The 16,459-nt window shown below is 30.1% G+C and overlaps 2 protein-coding genes across 2 annotated transcripts; one reads left to right on the top strand and one right to left on the bottom strand.

The window, feature by feature from the left end:
* Positions 1 to 319: 319 nt before the first annotated feature.
* On the bottom strand, positions 320 to 1,819 carry LOC125812972 (uncharacterized). The gene is made up of 2 exons (XM_049492451.1): positions 1,155 to 1,819; positions 320 to 450 (listed from the first exon to the last, which is right to left on the bottom strand). The coding sequence occupies exons 1-2, from the start codon at positions 1,629 to 1,631 to the stop codon at positions 388 to 390; spliced, it is 540 nt and encodes a 179-aa protein (XP_049348408.1). The 5' UTR covers positions 1,632 to 1,819; the 3' UTR covers positions 320 to 387.
* Positions 1,820 to 13,030: 11,211 nt separating this feature from the next.
* On the top strand, positions 13,031 to 13,607 carry LOC125812872 (uncharacterized). Its single transcript, XM_049492329.1, has one exon. It carries the CDS (start codon positions 13,058 to 13,060, stop codon positions 13,541 to 13,543), a length of 486 nt encoding a protein of 161 aa, XP_049348286.1. The 5' UTR covers positions 13,031 to 13,057; the 3' UTR covers positions 13,544 to 13,607.
* Positions 13,608 to 16,459: the final 2,852 nt, after the last annotated feature.

Raw genomic sequence — 16,459 nt, 5'->3', positions numbered from 1 at the left:
TATGCCTCCCTACTACAAAAAAAGAAGAAGTGATTTTCTTTAAATTCCATAACTATGACTATGTCCATAAATGAATCCAACAAAAAAGAAACAAACCTTATCTGAGAAATTTCACATTTTTTTGAGCAGATGAACCTGCATCCCTATACCCCTCCAAACAATTTGGCATCAATATCTTACTTGCTTACCTCCTTTTCTTGATTCCAATTTCTAATATTCGATTTCCGACTTCACTGACTCTAGATTCTGAACCAGTATAGCGCAATTTGTTTCCAAAGGCACTAAACTCTCTGCAGACAATTTACATACAAGGAATGATAGACCATCCAAAGAAGTTGATTGAGCTATGTGCAACAACTCTGTAACCAAATTTTGAACTGCAATATTCTACAAAATAGCACTGCCAATATTCCCCTGATCAAGCTTGTGTCGAATGTTCCCGGATAGACTCTGCTCACATATTAAAAAACGAATCGATCAATAACAAATCAATTCCAAACTAGTTGGTGTCAGCAAGAAAAGTAATACTAAGAATCACTTATAGCACATTATGCAGAATGCTGATAGCAACAAAGAATAAGGTATTTATAAATTCTTGAAACATTCTGCCTGTAACAATCTAGATATGAAAATTTTCAGTCAAACGGACAGAAATACAAAATACCATTTCAAGAAATCAAAAGAACGAATATATTTGATTACTATCAAGGACTAAAGTTCAGATCTTGTAACCAATCGAATACTCAATAAATTTGTCTCCATTAGTCATAGAACTTTGAGAATCAAATAACCAATCAAGAAACTCCTAATAAGGACTACTACACTAGCACGAATCCAGACTAGTCGGGCTTGATGTATACAAATATTGATTCATTCACACAACAATTCTCTTCTCTTATCGCTGAATTAGAGATTTCCCATTATGGAATGAATAATAAACAAACAAACAAACAAACAAAAATGTTGATGCATAAGTCTCTATATTTCACTCAAATAGCACAAAACTTGTCCTTCCCTATTAGTTATAGAATCTTGAGAATCAAATAGTCAACTCCTAATAAGGACTATGCAGACACGAATCCAAATTAGTCGGGCTTAATGTATACACATAATAAACAAAATTAAACAAAGCAATCATGAAAAAAAAAAAAGACCTTAGAGTCCTGTTTGGCATCTTCAAGATCTGTAACCTGAACAGCAGTACATTCCTTTGGATTATCAAATGAAGACAATGAAAACTGCTTAGAAACAACTCCAACATCAAAATAAATTACCCCAGAACTTGAAGATGACACATAGATTTTCTTAACTTGAAACCACAAAAACAAATCTTTAGCAGAAATCCCAGAAATCAAATCAATTTGACCAAAACTCAAACTCCCTGAAACATTCCTTTCATAGTGCAATTCATTTTCTTTTTTCTCAAATTTTGAATTACAAGGTTGATCTAAATGAACCACAAAATTCCCAGAATTATCTAAAGTGAAATTCCTCACACCCTTTGGTAGTAATCCCATTGGCAATCCATGGGATTTAAGAACTTCATAAATAGATGAATCTGCTGATGTAAATACCCATATAGAACACAAAACAAGTGTAAATATCACAAAGGAATTTCCAAGAACCACCATTTTGGTATATTATAACCAAAAAAAATGTCTTCTTTTTGTTAGAGCATAGAAAGAGTGAAAAAAAGATTTGGTGTTTTGAGAAATTTATGAATTTGGGATTTTCAAAAAGTAGGATTTTTTTTTTGTTGATATGATGGTGGAGGAGAATAAGAACATGAAGAACAAGAAGAAGCTTAGAGGCAAGTGTTGCCAGCAGGAGTACAGAGGGGATTAAGAGGAATTATCAATTATTGGTGGTCATTGTGGATCCCACAAAAGGTATTTTCCCATGTGGTGAAGTGCATTGGTGCTACAAATACAATCATAAGGTAAAAACATATATATTTTGTGTTTACGTCATATCAATAAATGAGTGAAGATATATAGGTATTCAAATATATTGTTGGTTGAAGTATGCAACTATCTCATCTAAAAGTTTAACGTGTTAGAGGAAGCACACTTTTATTATATACTCATGTGTGGGCCTAATTCTTTTTTCATGTGCCAATCATATGAAAATAAATAAATTATATGTGTAGTAGTGAGATTTGATCCTCAGGACTTTTGTCTGTTCTGATATCATATTAAAGTGTGTGACTAAAGATGATCACACACTTCAACACGGTCTAAAGTTAGTTTTGATATATTTAACTTCAAATATAGTATCAAAAGTTTAGATATATATATGATGAGTTTTCATTTTTATTTGAATTTCAATTATTTTATCACGTTTCATCCTATTTTATTTGAATTTCAATCTATACGGTTGAATAATAAGTTATTTTTGTCTATTTTTATTTGATAATCAATTATTTTTACTTGAATTTCAATCATATGTTCATGAACAACACATAGAAATGACTGAAGTTATACAAAAATAACTAAAATTCAACCATTTTAATTGAATTTCATGCAACACGATCTAAACCAAGCGCAAGCTCAAGTGTATATAAAGAACTTTGATTAATCACAAATTCTTGTTAAACTAGTTGCTAAATTGATTTGATAGAGAAAAAAAGTAGGTATTATATATTTTCCTTTGTGGGTTTTTTAGAAAAAACATTACCACATATTTCTCTAATCCTTTGAATATTAGTATACATCAACTCTTATATATGATCATCAAAATAAGTAAGAGAGAAAATCAAATTCAATTCTTTATTTTCTCAAGAAGTATTTGTTTGCAAGTAAAATCACAATTTTGTTATAATTAAGTAGCATATATTTTTTACTTTAGTAAATTATTTAATCCTAATAAATTAATATAATTTAATGTAAATATTATATATAAATAATATTGTCATATGAACAAGTTATAATATATTTTGAGTAATAGAGGCAAGTATTGCCAGCAAGAGTACAGAAAGGTTTAGGAAAGTTTATCAATTATTGGTGGACAAATGTAGGTCCCATTCAAATGAAGGAATCCCATGTGGCGAAAGTGCAAGGGGCCTAGTAGTACAATCAGCAAGAGTGTCTTACTCATAATATGGATGAGTAAGAATCATAACTCTTATCATCGTGACCTGTTGTTTAGAGTTCATATTAAAGCTTTGACTAAATTTAATTTGCGCAATGTATGATCATTTGGGGTGACATTCTCGATAAAATTTTCTTCATACCCAAGACTCAAATCAGAGACATCTGGTAATTGACAGTGAAGAAGCACTATGTTTAATACTCATAATATGGATGAGTAAGAATCACAACTCTTATGATCATGACCTGGTGTCCAGAGCTCGTATTGGGGTTTTGACTAAATTCAAATCGTGCATTGCAAGATCATTCAGGGTCGAATGATCACGCTTTCGATAAGATTTTCTCCATACCCAAAACTTGAACTCAAGACATCTGGTTAAGGGTTAAGAAACATTATGTTTAAAAATATATATCAAATTTTGATATATAAAGTCTTTAACTCAGGGCATAATTTCATATTATTATTTTTTTACTATCTCAAACTATCGACTATTCTACAAGGTGTCATTGTTTGTTTTCAATCGAGATGGGGATCTGACAACTTATATGCATAGTTCATTTAATTTACCATTTTATTTTCCTAATTAATTTTCAATTTTTTTTATACGTGAAATCCTAATAATTAAATTAATAACGATTAATTATTGATAAATAATATTAGATAAACTTTAAAATCAAACCACTCGATATGGAACGTTAGCTTAGGGTACCCGATAAGAGATGGAAGGTGATATATATGCATGAAAATTGAGCGATAAGTACGAGCGGAGAACGAAAACCGAAAATGACATCAACGGCGCGTGGACCACTACATTGTGGAAGCTGCGGTTAGATAAGAACAACGAGCAAAATATTATTTTTTTAGATATACCACGTATTTATATTAAAATATTAAATAAATAAATTAAAAATTATAGAAATAATTTAAAAAATATATTTACCACGTATTTATATCTGAATATAAGATCTGCATTTTGTGGCATGGAGCCTTGTTCATCTTTGAACAATCATAATTATCATTTAGTTATAAAAATTTAAATTGATTTGATATAAATATCGATACAATAAGTATTTACCGAAAATATTTTGAGTTACATTGAATCACAATTATATATATAAAAAAAAGTGAAATATGTTCATGAACCGACTAGATGAGAGTAGAAGGGAAAAAATATTATTATTTTATTAATATAGAGAAAGATAATCTGGATGATTTTGTATAGTAATTGGTGGAAAAAATATGATTTAATAGATGGGAAAAAATTAATATCAAAATAATAATACAAGAATTAGGATAAATATTACTACAATAATAATCTTAAGTAATAAATATATGTGTGTATATATATATATATAATACTTGAGTCGTGCTAGACACTGTCCTAAAAAACTATTTCAGCAGTGTAAAATATTTCCCCAGAATTAAACAAGCCTTCTCTAAATTAATTAGATGACACAGAAATTAACAAAATATAAATACTACAAAACCAGCAAGACTGTTGAAAGAAAGTGTTTGGAAGAAAAACATTTTCTATTTCTCTTTGATAATATGTTCTCCCTTAGTTCATGCTTAATGAAGTCACAAATGATCCTTATATAGAGATAGTTAGGAGGTTAATAAGTGACTTATTTTGTCACCAAGTAAGACAATACTTTGGCACCAAGTAAGACAATATTTTGGCACCAAGTAAGGCAATACTTGGTCACCAAGTTGGATGACAAAGTAGTAGAAATGTCACATGTTAAATATTTTACTTTGGCTCAAACTAACTAAATCTTTTGAAATAATTATAATATTTCTAACAATCCCCCACATATTCCAAAAGATTTTGAAAATAAGATAATGAGTTTTGCTGGTTTTGTATGATCAAAATGTTATAGGTTTGGTGTTTTTCGGACTATGAACCAAACTTAGATCGATAAAATATAACTTACAGAATCATTAGTGAAATATAAAATTTCTATGAACCAATTATACTTTTGGAAGTCAGAGATTCTACCAATCACATTTTAATCCTCATATTTTGTTGTTCAACGCGATTTTGCGCCAATAAGCCATGCGCGTGCTTGGTTATTCATGAGAGCTCTAGAGACTAGGCCAAAGTCTCATAGGAGCGGCCACACTCCACTTCTCATATGGGTGAATTCATCAAGTGTATACTGCTTTAAATACACCATCCATAAGGACTATGAATTCATTAAGAGTAATAACTCATCCCTCATAATTAGTAGCAGTTCAAGCACTCTCTATTAGTGCGCAGTGTCAATATCGACTTGTTATTATGAACCTACTTCATGGGATATCCAATCACATAGGTTGGGTTACCATCTCTATTGACACTCATATTGGTCTTAACCCCATCTCTTTCGAGGATTGAAGAATTAACTTTCTTCCCACGGGTTTAGTCAGTGAATCGGTCGAATTCAATTCTAACTTCACATAATCAATTACAATTATTCCATCATTCAATTTTATAAGAAATAAAGGCATTTAAAAGCATCATCTTTATTTCTAAGTAAATATAGCTTAGTAAATCTAGAAAAATCATCAATAAAAGTTACATAATATCTTTTACCACGTCTAGTCATTGTTTGTTTTAAATCACCTAAATCAGTGTGAATTAGAGACAATAATTCAGTTTCTCTACTTACAGAAAAACATGACTTCTTAGTAGTTTTAGCTTCAACACATATTTCACATTTATTAATATTATTTGAATCTAAGTCAGATATCAAACCAAGTAATTGCATATTTTTTATATAAGAGAAATTGATATGTCCTAATCTAGCATGCCATGAAGAAATAGATTATATCATGTAAGCAGAAGTAGATGCTTTTTCATTCACAACATTACAAACATTAAGTACGAAAAGTTCCTGGTTACAATAATATTTTCTCACAAACACATTATTTTTTGTTAGTATTATCTTTTCGAATTCAAATGACACTTTCACTTTAGCTTTATTAAGCAAGGCTACGGAAATCAGGTTTGCACTCATTGTAGGAACATGTAGCACATTCATAAGGGTTAAAGTTTTTTCCGAAGTAAGTTTCAGGAGCACTTTACCCTTACCCAAGACTTTAGTAGTTCTTGAGTCTCCAAGGTAGACTACTTCACTGTCATCCCCTATTGATGTATAGGAGGCAAATGCTTCTCGATTCGCACAAATGTGCCGAGTAGCCCCAGAGTCTACCACCCATTCTTTTATATGTGCTACAATGTTTACTTGAGAAATGACAGCTGCAATAATTTCATCTCCTTCAGCTAAATTAGCTTTGGGAGGATAACACTTTTCTTTGTCATTTTTTATTCTCCTCCTACATTGTGCGGCATGATGACCTGATTTTCCACAAGTAAAACAAGTGCCTTTCTTTTGCTTAAAATTGGGATTATAAGGCTTTAACCATCAGACTTATTAACATACCTTTTGTTGTTACTCCTTCAGTCTTGTACTAAGTTTGCTTGCCGTGTTGATTCCTCTTCTTTGAATAACTCTTTTTTGTAGTTTGCTCTACCATAAACTTCTGACAGAGTGATTCGAAAAGTAATAGGTTTTGTAGCACCATCATAAATATTATCAGTAGTATTAAGACATATATTATTTGCCATAGTTTCTTAGATTGTTGGAAAAAATATGATATAATAGATGGGGGAAATATAATATCAAAATAATAATACAAGAATTAGGATAAATACTACTACAATAATATTCTTAAGTAATATATATATATGTATATATATATATATATATTTATTTATTTATTTATTTATATAATACTTGAGTCGTGCTAGACACTGTCTTAAGAAACTATTTTAGCAGTGTTAAATGTTTCCCCAAAATTAAACAAGTCTTCTCTAAATTAATTAGAGGACACAAAAATCAACAAAATATAAATATTACAAAATCAACAAGACCATTGAAAGAAAGTGTTTGAAAGAAAAACGTTTTCTATTTCTCTTTGGTAATATGTTCTCCCTTAGTTCATGCTTAATGAAGTCACAAATGATCCTTATATAGAGATAGTAAGGAGGTTAATAAGTGACTTACTTTGTCATCAAGTAAAAATAACACTTGGTGATTACCAAGTAAGACAATACTTTGGCACCAAGTAAGGCAATACTTGGTCACCAAGTTGGATGACAAAGTAGTAGAAATGTCACATGTTAAATGTTTTATTTTCGCTTAAAGTAACTAAATTTTTTGAAATAATTATAATATTGCTAACAGTAAAGTGGGGTAATTCTTGTGACATAAAATTCTTAATGTGCATGTATGATTAAATGAATTTATTGGTCCAAAATCAAATCTTAATAAATGGTCCTAAAACTTGTTTATTAAAATTTGTACATATATACATTCATATATGCATTCATTCCTCTCATTCATTTAGAGGGAAACTTGTTTATTGTATTATGATCTTAAATTAAATGTTTTATGGTATATTAAAAATGTTATTTGAATCTTATAATTTTAAATATATCATCACTCTTTAAAGAAGCATCATTAATATAGTGTTTTATAAAAGGAAAATATCTTTTAAAAATATATACATGGAATTTTTATGTTTGTTTAATTATAACAATTAGAAAAATATTTCTTTTAAGAAAACAACTTTTTAAAAATAAGGAAAATAAATATTTAATAAAAAATAGGTTTCTAATAGAAATAGAGAACAAATTTCATATCATTTCGACGCTTCTAACTCTCATCCCTTGACGATTTCACCCATTTTATCTTACCCTTTTAGAGTTTGGTTGTTTGACAAATAGTTATTTAGGAAATAATTATTTGAAAATTAGTTATTTCAGGACTGTTATTTCATCGTCATTGTGGGGTGGGATAAAATAACAATACAATAGAGGAATAACTAATTTTGTGATAAATTATCTCGTTATTTTAGTTTGTTCCAATCAATTCTATGGGTAAAATTGAATGCTGAAAATAAAAAATAATAAATATTTTTAAAAAATGTAAAATGTATAGTTTTTAAAAAATATATAGTTTTTAAAAAATTCATTTTTCCCCCTAATATGGCGCCTTAATTAATCAAACATAAAGCATGCAATAGAAGAACAAAATTAAAACTTGTAAGAGACATTCTTGTCATTATGAGAGACAATTACCTAACATCTTTAATTAATTTGTCAAATCCAATAAAGTATTATTGTTTTTCTGTTTTATTTTTTTCCAGGCTGGAGCCAATATGATGAACTGTCACTTAATTCTTAATGTTAAGTACTAATAATATTTTAATATTTTGTGAATTGATAGATAGCTACACTCATTCACTAAATTCTTTGGATCTAAACTGAAAAATTATTTGTCCACTTTCCTATTATGTCTCAAATTGTGTTTTATTAGCCAGCATTTGATCATAGATTTAGTTAAAAATTTTAAAAACAATTTTTTGTCGTATTAAGAAATAAATTATAACAGATTATATTATATTTGCACATATATTTTACTTAATTTTTTTAATAAATAAATGAAAGTGAAAATTCAGCCAAAAGTTGATCTAGGTAATTTTTGAAATTTGAGATGATTAGAATCTTAAATTCAAATTTAATTAGAATTCAATATGAATATTTGTCATCGAATAAAGTATTTTAAAAATTATATTATATCTCAAAATTCGAAATTTATCGATTTGAACTGTTGAAAAACGTGGCAGCGCCGCAGCAGAAAAAAGGTGGGACGCAAAATGCTAAGTAAGAATCTAAAAATGAAGGCATGTGAGGGGTGGGGAAATGTAAAGCTGGAATAATGCTTGTCATGTTATTTTGTTTCCCTCTATTATACCACACCACATATAGTTTGGCATAAATACAAAATAATATTTTTTTTCGGTGTGTGTTTATTCATTTATTAGATACAGTAGTTAAGTTAATTATATGAAATATATTATTTATATAGTTATAGGCATTAATCTCAAGTAAAAAGTATATAAGGTTTAACAACTTATTAAGGTTAATCCATATGATTAGAGGAACTGACATAATAGATGAACAAGGACAAAAGTAAAAAAAATAAATGAAAATTTAGACTGAAAGTATCTAGTTGAAACACTTTAACATGAGTTGATGTATTCTATTGAAATATGACTTAATTTGAGTGTTTAAATGAAATATATTAAGCAAAACAAAGTATTAATGCATCAGAACACTTAAACTTGTTAGAAATTTTATTTAGACACTCGATATAACACTTGTCCCAATTTAGCATGAACACAGGATAAAATAATTCTATTAGACTCTTTTAATTCAAAATTTGAAAAAGAAGATATGAGTGTTCTCAAGCGTCTATTAGGTAGTTAAGTTAACTTCATACTATATGTTATCTACATTAGTTATACATATTAGTCTTAATCGGAACAAGACTAAGATTTGGTGACTTATTTGAGAACAACACTGTAATTAAAAAAGGTGACATATTTTAAGCAATTAACTTGTCTACGTAATAGACAATTGAAAGCATAATTTTTTTTCTAGATTTGAGTAACAACTGTCTAATAGAAATAATATATTATGTATTTAGATGCTCAGTTGAAATAAATTGTAACTTGAATAACTAAATAAAATTACTAACAAATTCAAGGGGTTGTTAATATATTAGGAATTTTTTAAGAAGATTTTTTTATGATTAAAAATATTTATCTTTTTTGAAAATTTCACATAAAAAATAATAATAAAAAGGTATAATGAACCACAAAATCAATTAGTCAATATCATGAATCATGATCATTTTGAAGACAAGAAGTTTTGTACGCAAATTATTTTGCAAAATAATGTCGTTCTATTATTACGTATGAGTTAGTCCTCTTTTAATTTTAATTGAATATGTATTTATAATATAAAAATAAAAATAAAAATGAGTTAAAGATGTACAGTAAAAATGATTACTTATCGAAAAATTCTCTTGATTTTTGTGTTTTTTTAATTATTAAAAAAAATATAATTATGATATTTTATTAAAAAAAATATAATTATGATATTTTATTAAAAAAAATTATAATTACAAAATCATTTATGAAAGTCATCCTACTAAAGACAATTTTGAGTTGCAATGTTGAATTTCACTCTTCATTAAGGAGATTTACTTATAGCATAAGAAATAAGTACCAATTAAAGAGCGAGTTTCAATATTTAAAATTTATTTTTTGACGCAAAATCAATTATAAAATTTGAAACTTGGTTAGTAATTAGTTCCACAAAGTCATACAATATGAGCCAAATGGAATTACGATAGCTAAAATTTCATATAAAAATCTAATTGAAAAATATCATATAGCGAGCATACGAAATATAAACAAAGAAGAGAATAATACATACACGTATCAATCATACGACTTCAATCATCATTAATAATAAAAATGAAAATTTACAAATTGATGTGTGATTTCACAAGCTCTTGTCTACATGCATTTATGCAAATCAATCACCATTCAAGAGATTTATTTTTCGAGTCAAAAAATAAATATAATACAACAAAAAATGATCCGAATTTATAATTATTATGAGTATGTACGCATGTTCATGTTTTCATTAACTAATTTTGACATCTCTCTATATAAAATAACAATGTTATTTAGCATGTTGCATTGCAATATCTTCAAAAGCAAATTTACAGTTTAAATTTAATAGATTCAATTTTCAAAATTTTAAAGCACTAAACTAATCGTACAGCTAAATACAAGTTCAAATATAATATTAAATTTTAATATTTTTACATTTATTTAGCCTGCAAAAGGCTACATCTGCTTTCTTTGAATATAAAATAATAAAAACTTATAAATCATTTTTTTTGTTGGGACAAATCAATTTTGCAGTTATGAATAATGTACTAATGTTCAACTATTTTTTCCCTATTTATAGGCTACATAAATGTGTAAATATAATCACATACCTGAAGTAGGTGAAGGTGTTGGAGTCAAAAATATTACGCGTATTTTCTCCGTTTCAATTTATATAAACTTATTTGATAGAAAATAATAATGTAATAAAAAAATTTAGAACTTGTGATTTTAAATATACATAACATATACAAACGTTAAAAACTTCTCATTCAAGATAAAATTAAAAGTTTCAATTCCGAATTGTTGTTTTTTCTAAAAAAAAATTATTTTCTATTCGGTGTCCGATTACATAGAGCAGAGTGAGTATTATCCTTCTCAATACACAATCACAGTTCATAGCTATTAAAAGTTGTAAAACTATATAAGTATTATTTATGCAATTCTTTTAATATGTAGTTGTAGATATTTATGTGCATTGAAACATTTATTAGGGTTGATGAAATTAAAATAGGCAAGTTACATATTTAATCGATCGGTTAAAAAAATAAAATAAAAAATAAAAATAATAATAATAAAAAAAATAAAAAATAAAAATAAAAATAAAATAAAATATATATATATATATTTCTCAACTAGAATACAATGATTAAAGAAATATTTATATTTCGTGCATTATTGAGCATTGTAGTATTACTTTTCTTTCTTAGAAAAAAGAGCAAAAAAAGAATAGCTGCAAGTAGTCTCTAAAACAAATTTACCAACAAGAGTTGTGATAAAATGGATAGAATTGTTCCGCTTCTATTAAGATAATTCTTTCGTGTAAAAATCCTACTATTAAAGAGAGTGTCTCCCAATGAACCTTACAAGAAGCAAATTAATCAGTATCAATACAAATACCAAACACTCGAAGCAGGGAGAAACAAACACGGTTATTTTTTTCTCAGCTAATCGATTTGTATTTGAAAATATATAAAAACTAGCCAAGAGAAGTAGATTAGTTTGACATATTTGCACACTTTGTCTTTAATCAATATATAAATAATATTTATTTTTTTTAAAAAGGGAAAATAAGGCCGCTTTTGATTAACCTTTCAATATCAGAGTTTACAAAAAAAAATTACATTTTTATTTTTTTTAATAATCTCTTGTTTGTTTGGGTTACTTTTGAATATAATCAACATAGATTATGATGCAATGGTGGACTAGTAGGACTGCTTCACCCTTTATCAAATGTCTCAAATTTGAGTCTTATTAGGTATGAAAAAAATCTTCTTGTGAGTGTCACCCCCAAATAAACTATGTAGTACGCAATCCAAAAATTAGTCGGGGCTCCAAAATCGATATTTGTGCACTTTGAACTTTGTACCTACACTCCCAATCTATGTCAGAAATTGTTTGTAAAAAAGCCCAAAATAAGATTTTTAATGGCCCAGTCTGTGAGCCTTCTAAAAAGCCCAACTTTGAACTTCATTCAACTGGACCTCAATGTAGGGAAAACCTTCTTACTATATGGTGAAATTTGTTTCAAGAAAGAAGGTAAACAATTTTCAAGTTTTTGTAATACATAAATCTATTTTTGATAGAGAAAATTTCGGATATAGTTTTGATAATTGCGCTCTATAGCTATAATTTTGTTTGCTATGTAGCTGCGATTTGTATATTTCGCTTGTAAAACTACAGGATAAACATATACAAATTCTATATTTATATATTTAAGAATTTTTCAGAACTATGTTTGTATATTTCACTTGCCAATATACAAACAAAGTAATTTATTATGATTTTTTCATAAATCGTATACAAATATCTAGGATAAACATATACAAATTCTGAATTTATACAATCAACAATCGAATTATATCAATTTTGAATTTATACAAATTATACAAATTAAACGAATTATACAAATCAGACGAATAATAAAAATTAGGAAAACTATAATCACAAATTACAATTTTCTTAAACTATAGCTATAATACCTACTATAGGATAAATATTTGCTATTCTCCATACTTTTTTCCTTCAATATGTCTCTCTTTATCATTCATGAAAGTTAATAAAATATATTAAAATTAGCCAATTTATAAACCAAAAAAAAATAATAAAAAAAATCCATTCAAAAGAGCCTTCACAATACTAACAAATCCTCAATTCTCAAATTTTTGTTCAAAAAATGGCGATCGCTTATCTACGGAGATTCGCTTCCCGAATCGCCCGAAACGCTTCTCTATCATCTTCCTTCGGATCCTCAATCACTCGATCTTCCGCTTCATCGTCGTCGCCGTCGGCTTCCGCCAAGGTCGCCGATCGGATTGTCAAGCTATCCGCCGTCGATCCGGATGGGAACAAACGCGAAGTTATCGGACTCTCGGGTCAAACACTGCTCAAAGCCCTAACGAATCAGGGGTTAATTGACCCGGATTCTCATCGGCTTGAAGATATCGATGCTTGTTCAGCTGAATGTGAGGTACACATTGCTCAGGAATGGCTCGAGAAGCTTCCACCAGCTTCGTATGATGAGAAGTATGTTTTGAAGAGGAATTCTAGAGCTAGGGTTTTGAACAAGCACTCTAGGCTTGGATGTCAGGTGGTTCTTTCCCAGGAGCTTCAAGGTATGGTTGTGGCACTTCCTGAACCCAAGCCTTGGGATATCCCGTAAGGTGTAATGAAAATTTGTTGAAGTTTTTGAATTGGAATTTTAGTGTTTTGAGATAATAATAATATATGGGAACTTTTGGTTCTGGATAATGTTTTTTTTTTTTTATTCAGTATGTTTTAGCCACTGGAATGTTCCCAATTCGAACTAAGTGGCAATATGATGTCTGAAGTTCACAACTTTGTTTGTTTAAATTTTGAAACGAATGATTTCCCATTTCATGTTATAGTATTGCTATACTTACTTATCTCACAAATATTGGGTATATGGTAGCCTTTTGAATTACAATCCATATACAATTGTTGCCTAAGGTGGAGACATTCGGCATACTGCGGTATCTGCTACTGGATGTCTGTGTATTATATTCTGATGCTATTTTTTTTGTTGGTAATTAGGAATTTTATTACCAAGTAAGAATAAATACCGCTCAATACAAATGAAAAAATGGACAGGTAGGGATACTGGACATTGTCCCAGTGCCCTCTATATCTCCACTACTCATCAACACCCATTTAAACTAGCTATGATAGAAATTTAAGGGATAGAGGATATTAACTAGCTTTGGCGTCATACAAGCTCGGATATAGACATCTTGGGTTACATGTTTAATTATTGCAGCAACGGTTCATCTTTTCCCTTGCAACACTGCTTGGCTCCTCTCATGCCAGACCTAATATATGCATGTAGATGGTGTCATTCAATATTAGAATTGATGTGGCTCTGTTTGTCTTGTACTATACTTCCATCCATGTTTTCCAGCTTAGTAGCTTACACCAGATATCTGCAGCTATGAGACACTTGAAGAATTAAGTGGTCCAGTGTTTCATCAGCTCCTTTATGCAGATGACAGATAGGATCCACATTTACTCTCCATTTAATCAGCCTATATTTAGTATACAGCTTAACATTAGCTACTAGATACACCATAAATCCATTTAGGAAGGGCAGGATTCCTACAGATTAGTTTTCTCCAACTTACTCTTGGCAATGACCCCATGAATTTTAGGAACATTTATCCTTACAGAAAATACCTTGGCCTTCAGTTCTGCAGTGTCATTTGAACCAGTAGCTTCCATGTAGGTTGTTGCTTTCAACACCTTCTTGATTATCCAGGAAGCTTGGTTAGCAACAGTTCCACACACTGGTCCATCACTCCATCTTTTATCTAATGTCGGTGAACCTATCTAAACCACAGTTTGTTCTCCTTATTGCATAGTTCCAGCGAAATTTGCACACAGCTGCCTTTTTCCAGTGCCCAATATTGAGTAGATTTAATCCACCTGAACTCATAGGCAAGCATAGTTGCACTCACCGGTAAACATAGTCTATCCCAGGCAATCAATGCTTTTTTGGGAACTTCTATATTATCTGGGCAAAAGAGGGTTCTATAGATCCTTACTATTTGCTCCATGACTTTCTTAGGCAGAAGAAAGATTTGAGACCAATAGGTTCGAATAGAGAAAAGTATACTTTTTAGCAGCTGCACTCTGCCAGCAATTCAAATGCTATTTTGTTAAGTAGAAATATGTCCTATGCCACATGAGACAAATATGTTTATCCTTGATTTGGAGAGTGGAGGTTCTAAAACAAAATCTTGCGGAGGACTGTAGATGGGGTTACTTGAGCAAAATCAAATACAGATTCAACATTAATTTTTGGGAGGTCAGGACTTAGGAGCGAGACAGTCTCAGATAGAGTGCTTCTATAGTGGGTCTTTAGAAATGTGACCTAGTGCTCCTTTTGTACTTGTGTGAATCATCTGGCATTCAGAAGGTCGCAAATTATGTAGGTTACAAGAGCCAACAAATGACCCATATAGTGCTCCTACTGAGCCAATGAGTGACCCAACTGGTCCAGACCATGGCCAGCCCAATGCTCAAGACCAATGTATCATGAGAAACTCACGCGATCAACTGATAATCTACTGAATTGACTATCAGAATTGGTTAGGTGCACCTTTCACCATTTCTTACATACTTGTCCTTTTTCAGGTTATGAGCATTCACTTCAACTTTTGATATTTGTTTCTTACAGTTGAATTTCTTCTGACTACTTAGGTCCGTATTATCTCTACTATGTGTCTACTGTCTAGCCTTCTTTTTTAATTAGTCATATTTCATGTTGCAACTAGATTATAAACTTGGGGTACCTTATCAAAAAAAAAAAACAGATGTATATATCTAGCATCTTGGCTTCACAAGCACTGGGAGTCTATAGACTTGCTAATTGGGCGAGAAACTAGACCAAAAAGTCAAAAGTGTAAGGCGAACTTAGGCTGAATAGCAATAAGGCTGAAGCAGAAAATTCGATCTCAGGAGCAAAGACTTCAAGGTTACACTTTTAGATAATCATTTACTAAAAGCTCAATGACAAGATCTGTGGTAAACGCCTGAAGATTGAAGTGACAAAACTTGAGATTAAGATACTTTTTGATTTGGGCTACGAGGGTCTAAACTCGTGTTCAAAATGGTATGCTCACTTTGAAATTGCCCAATAGGGACCACCAAAGAGATAACTTGGGACATTGTGTCAGCTAGCGCATGGACTACCCAGATTGTGCTCCAAGCCGTGAACAAAATTTTGCTGAAAAGTGGCTGACGCACCATCATTTCTTTTATTCAGCGTGGCCGTGTAAACGAGTGGGTGCGGTGGGGAATTTTGTGTAGTTTGTGGAATAGGTTCAAAAGATTTTGGAGGTGTTCAAATTATAGGCTTGAACAAAGAGCAAATAGATAGAAATATGAATGCTTCAAGAAACAAAACTAGGTTGTTCCTTTTCATTTTCCTAAGCCTGGGTGGGTAGAGTTGCATGGTACCTATGCTGGTGGGAGGTAGTAGGTACCCGATGAAATAGTCGAGTTCGAGCAAGCTGACCTGGACTCCACTTCTTTGTGATTGCATGGGCTCCACTCTTATCAA

This window comes from Solanum verrucosum, unplaced genomic scaffold (assembly GCF_900185275.1).
Source record: "Solanum verrucosum unplaced genomic scaffold, falcon-dt-bn FXZP01000144.1, whole genome shotgun sequence".
Classification (NCBI taxonomy): Eukaryota; Viridiplantae; Streptophyta; class Magnoliopsida; order Solanales; family Solanaceae; genus Solanum; species Solanum verrucosum.
This window is presented reverse-complemented; position numbering and strand designations above follow the sequence as displayed.

Coding starts and splice junctions, on each gene's coding strand:
- LOC125812872 (XM_049492329.1), top strand. CDS start 13,058: ATGGCGATCGCTTATCTACGGAGATTCGCTTCCCGAATCGCCCGAAAC.
- LOC125812972 (XM_049492451.1), bottom strand. CDS start 1,631: ATGGTGGTTCTTGGAAATTCCTTTGTGATATTTACACTTGTTTTGTGT. Junction 451..1,154: donor ATGCCAAACAGGACTCTAAG/GTCTTTTTTTTT, acceptor ATATGTGAGCAG/AGTCTATCCGGGAACATTCG.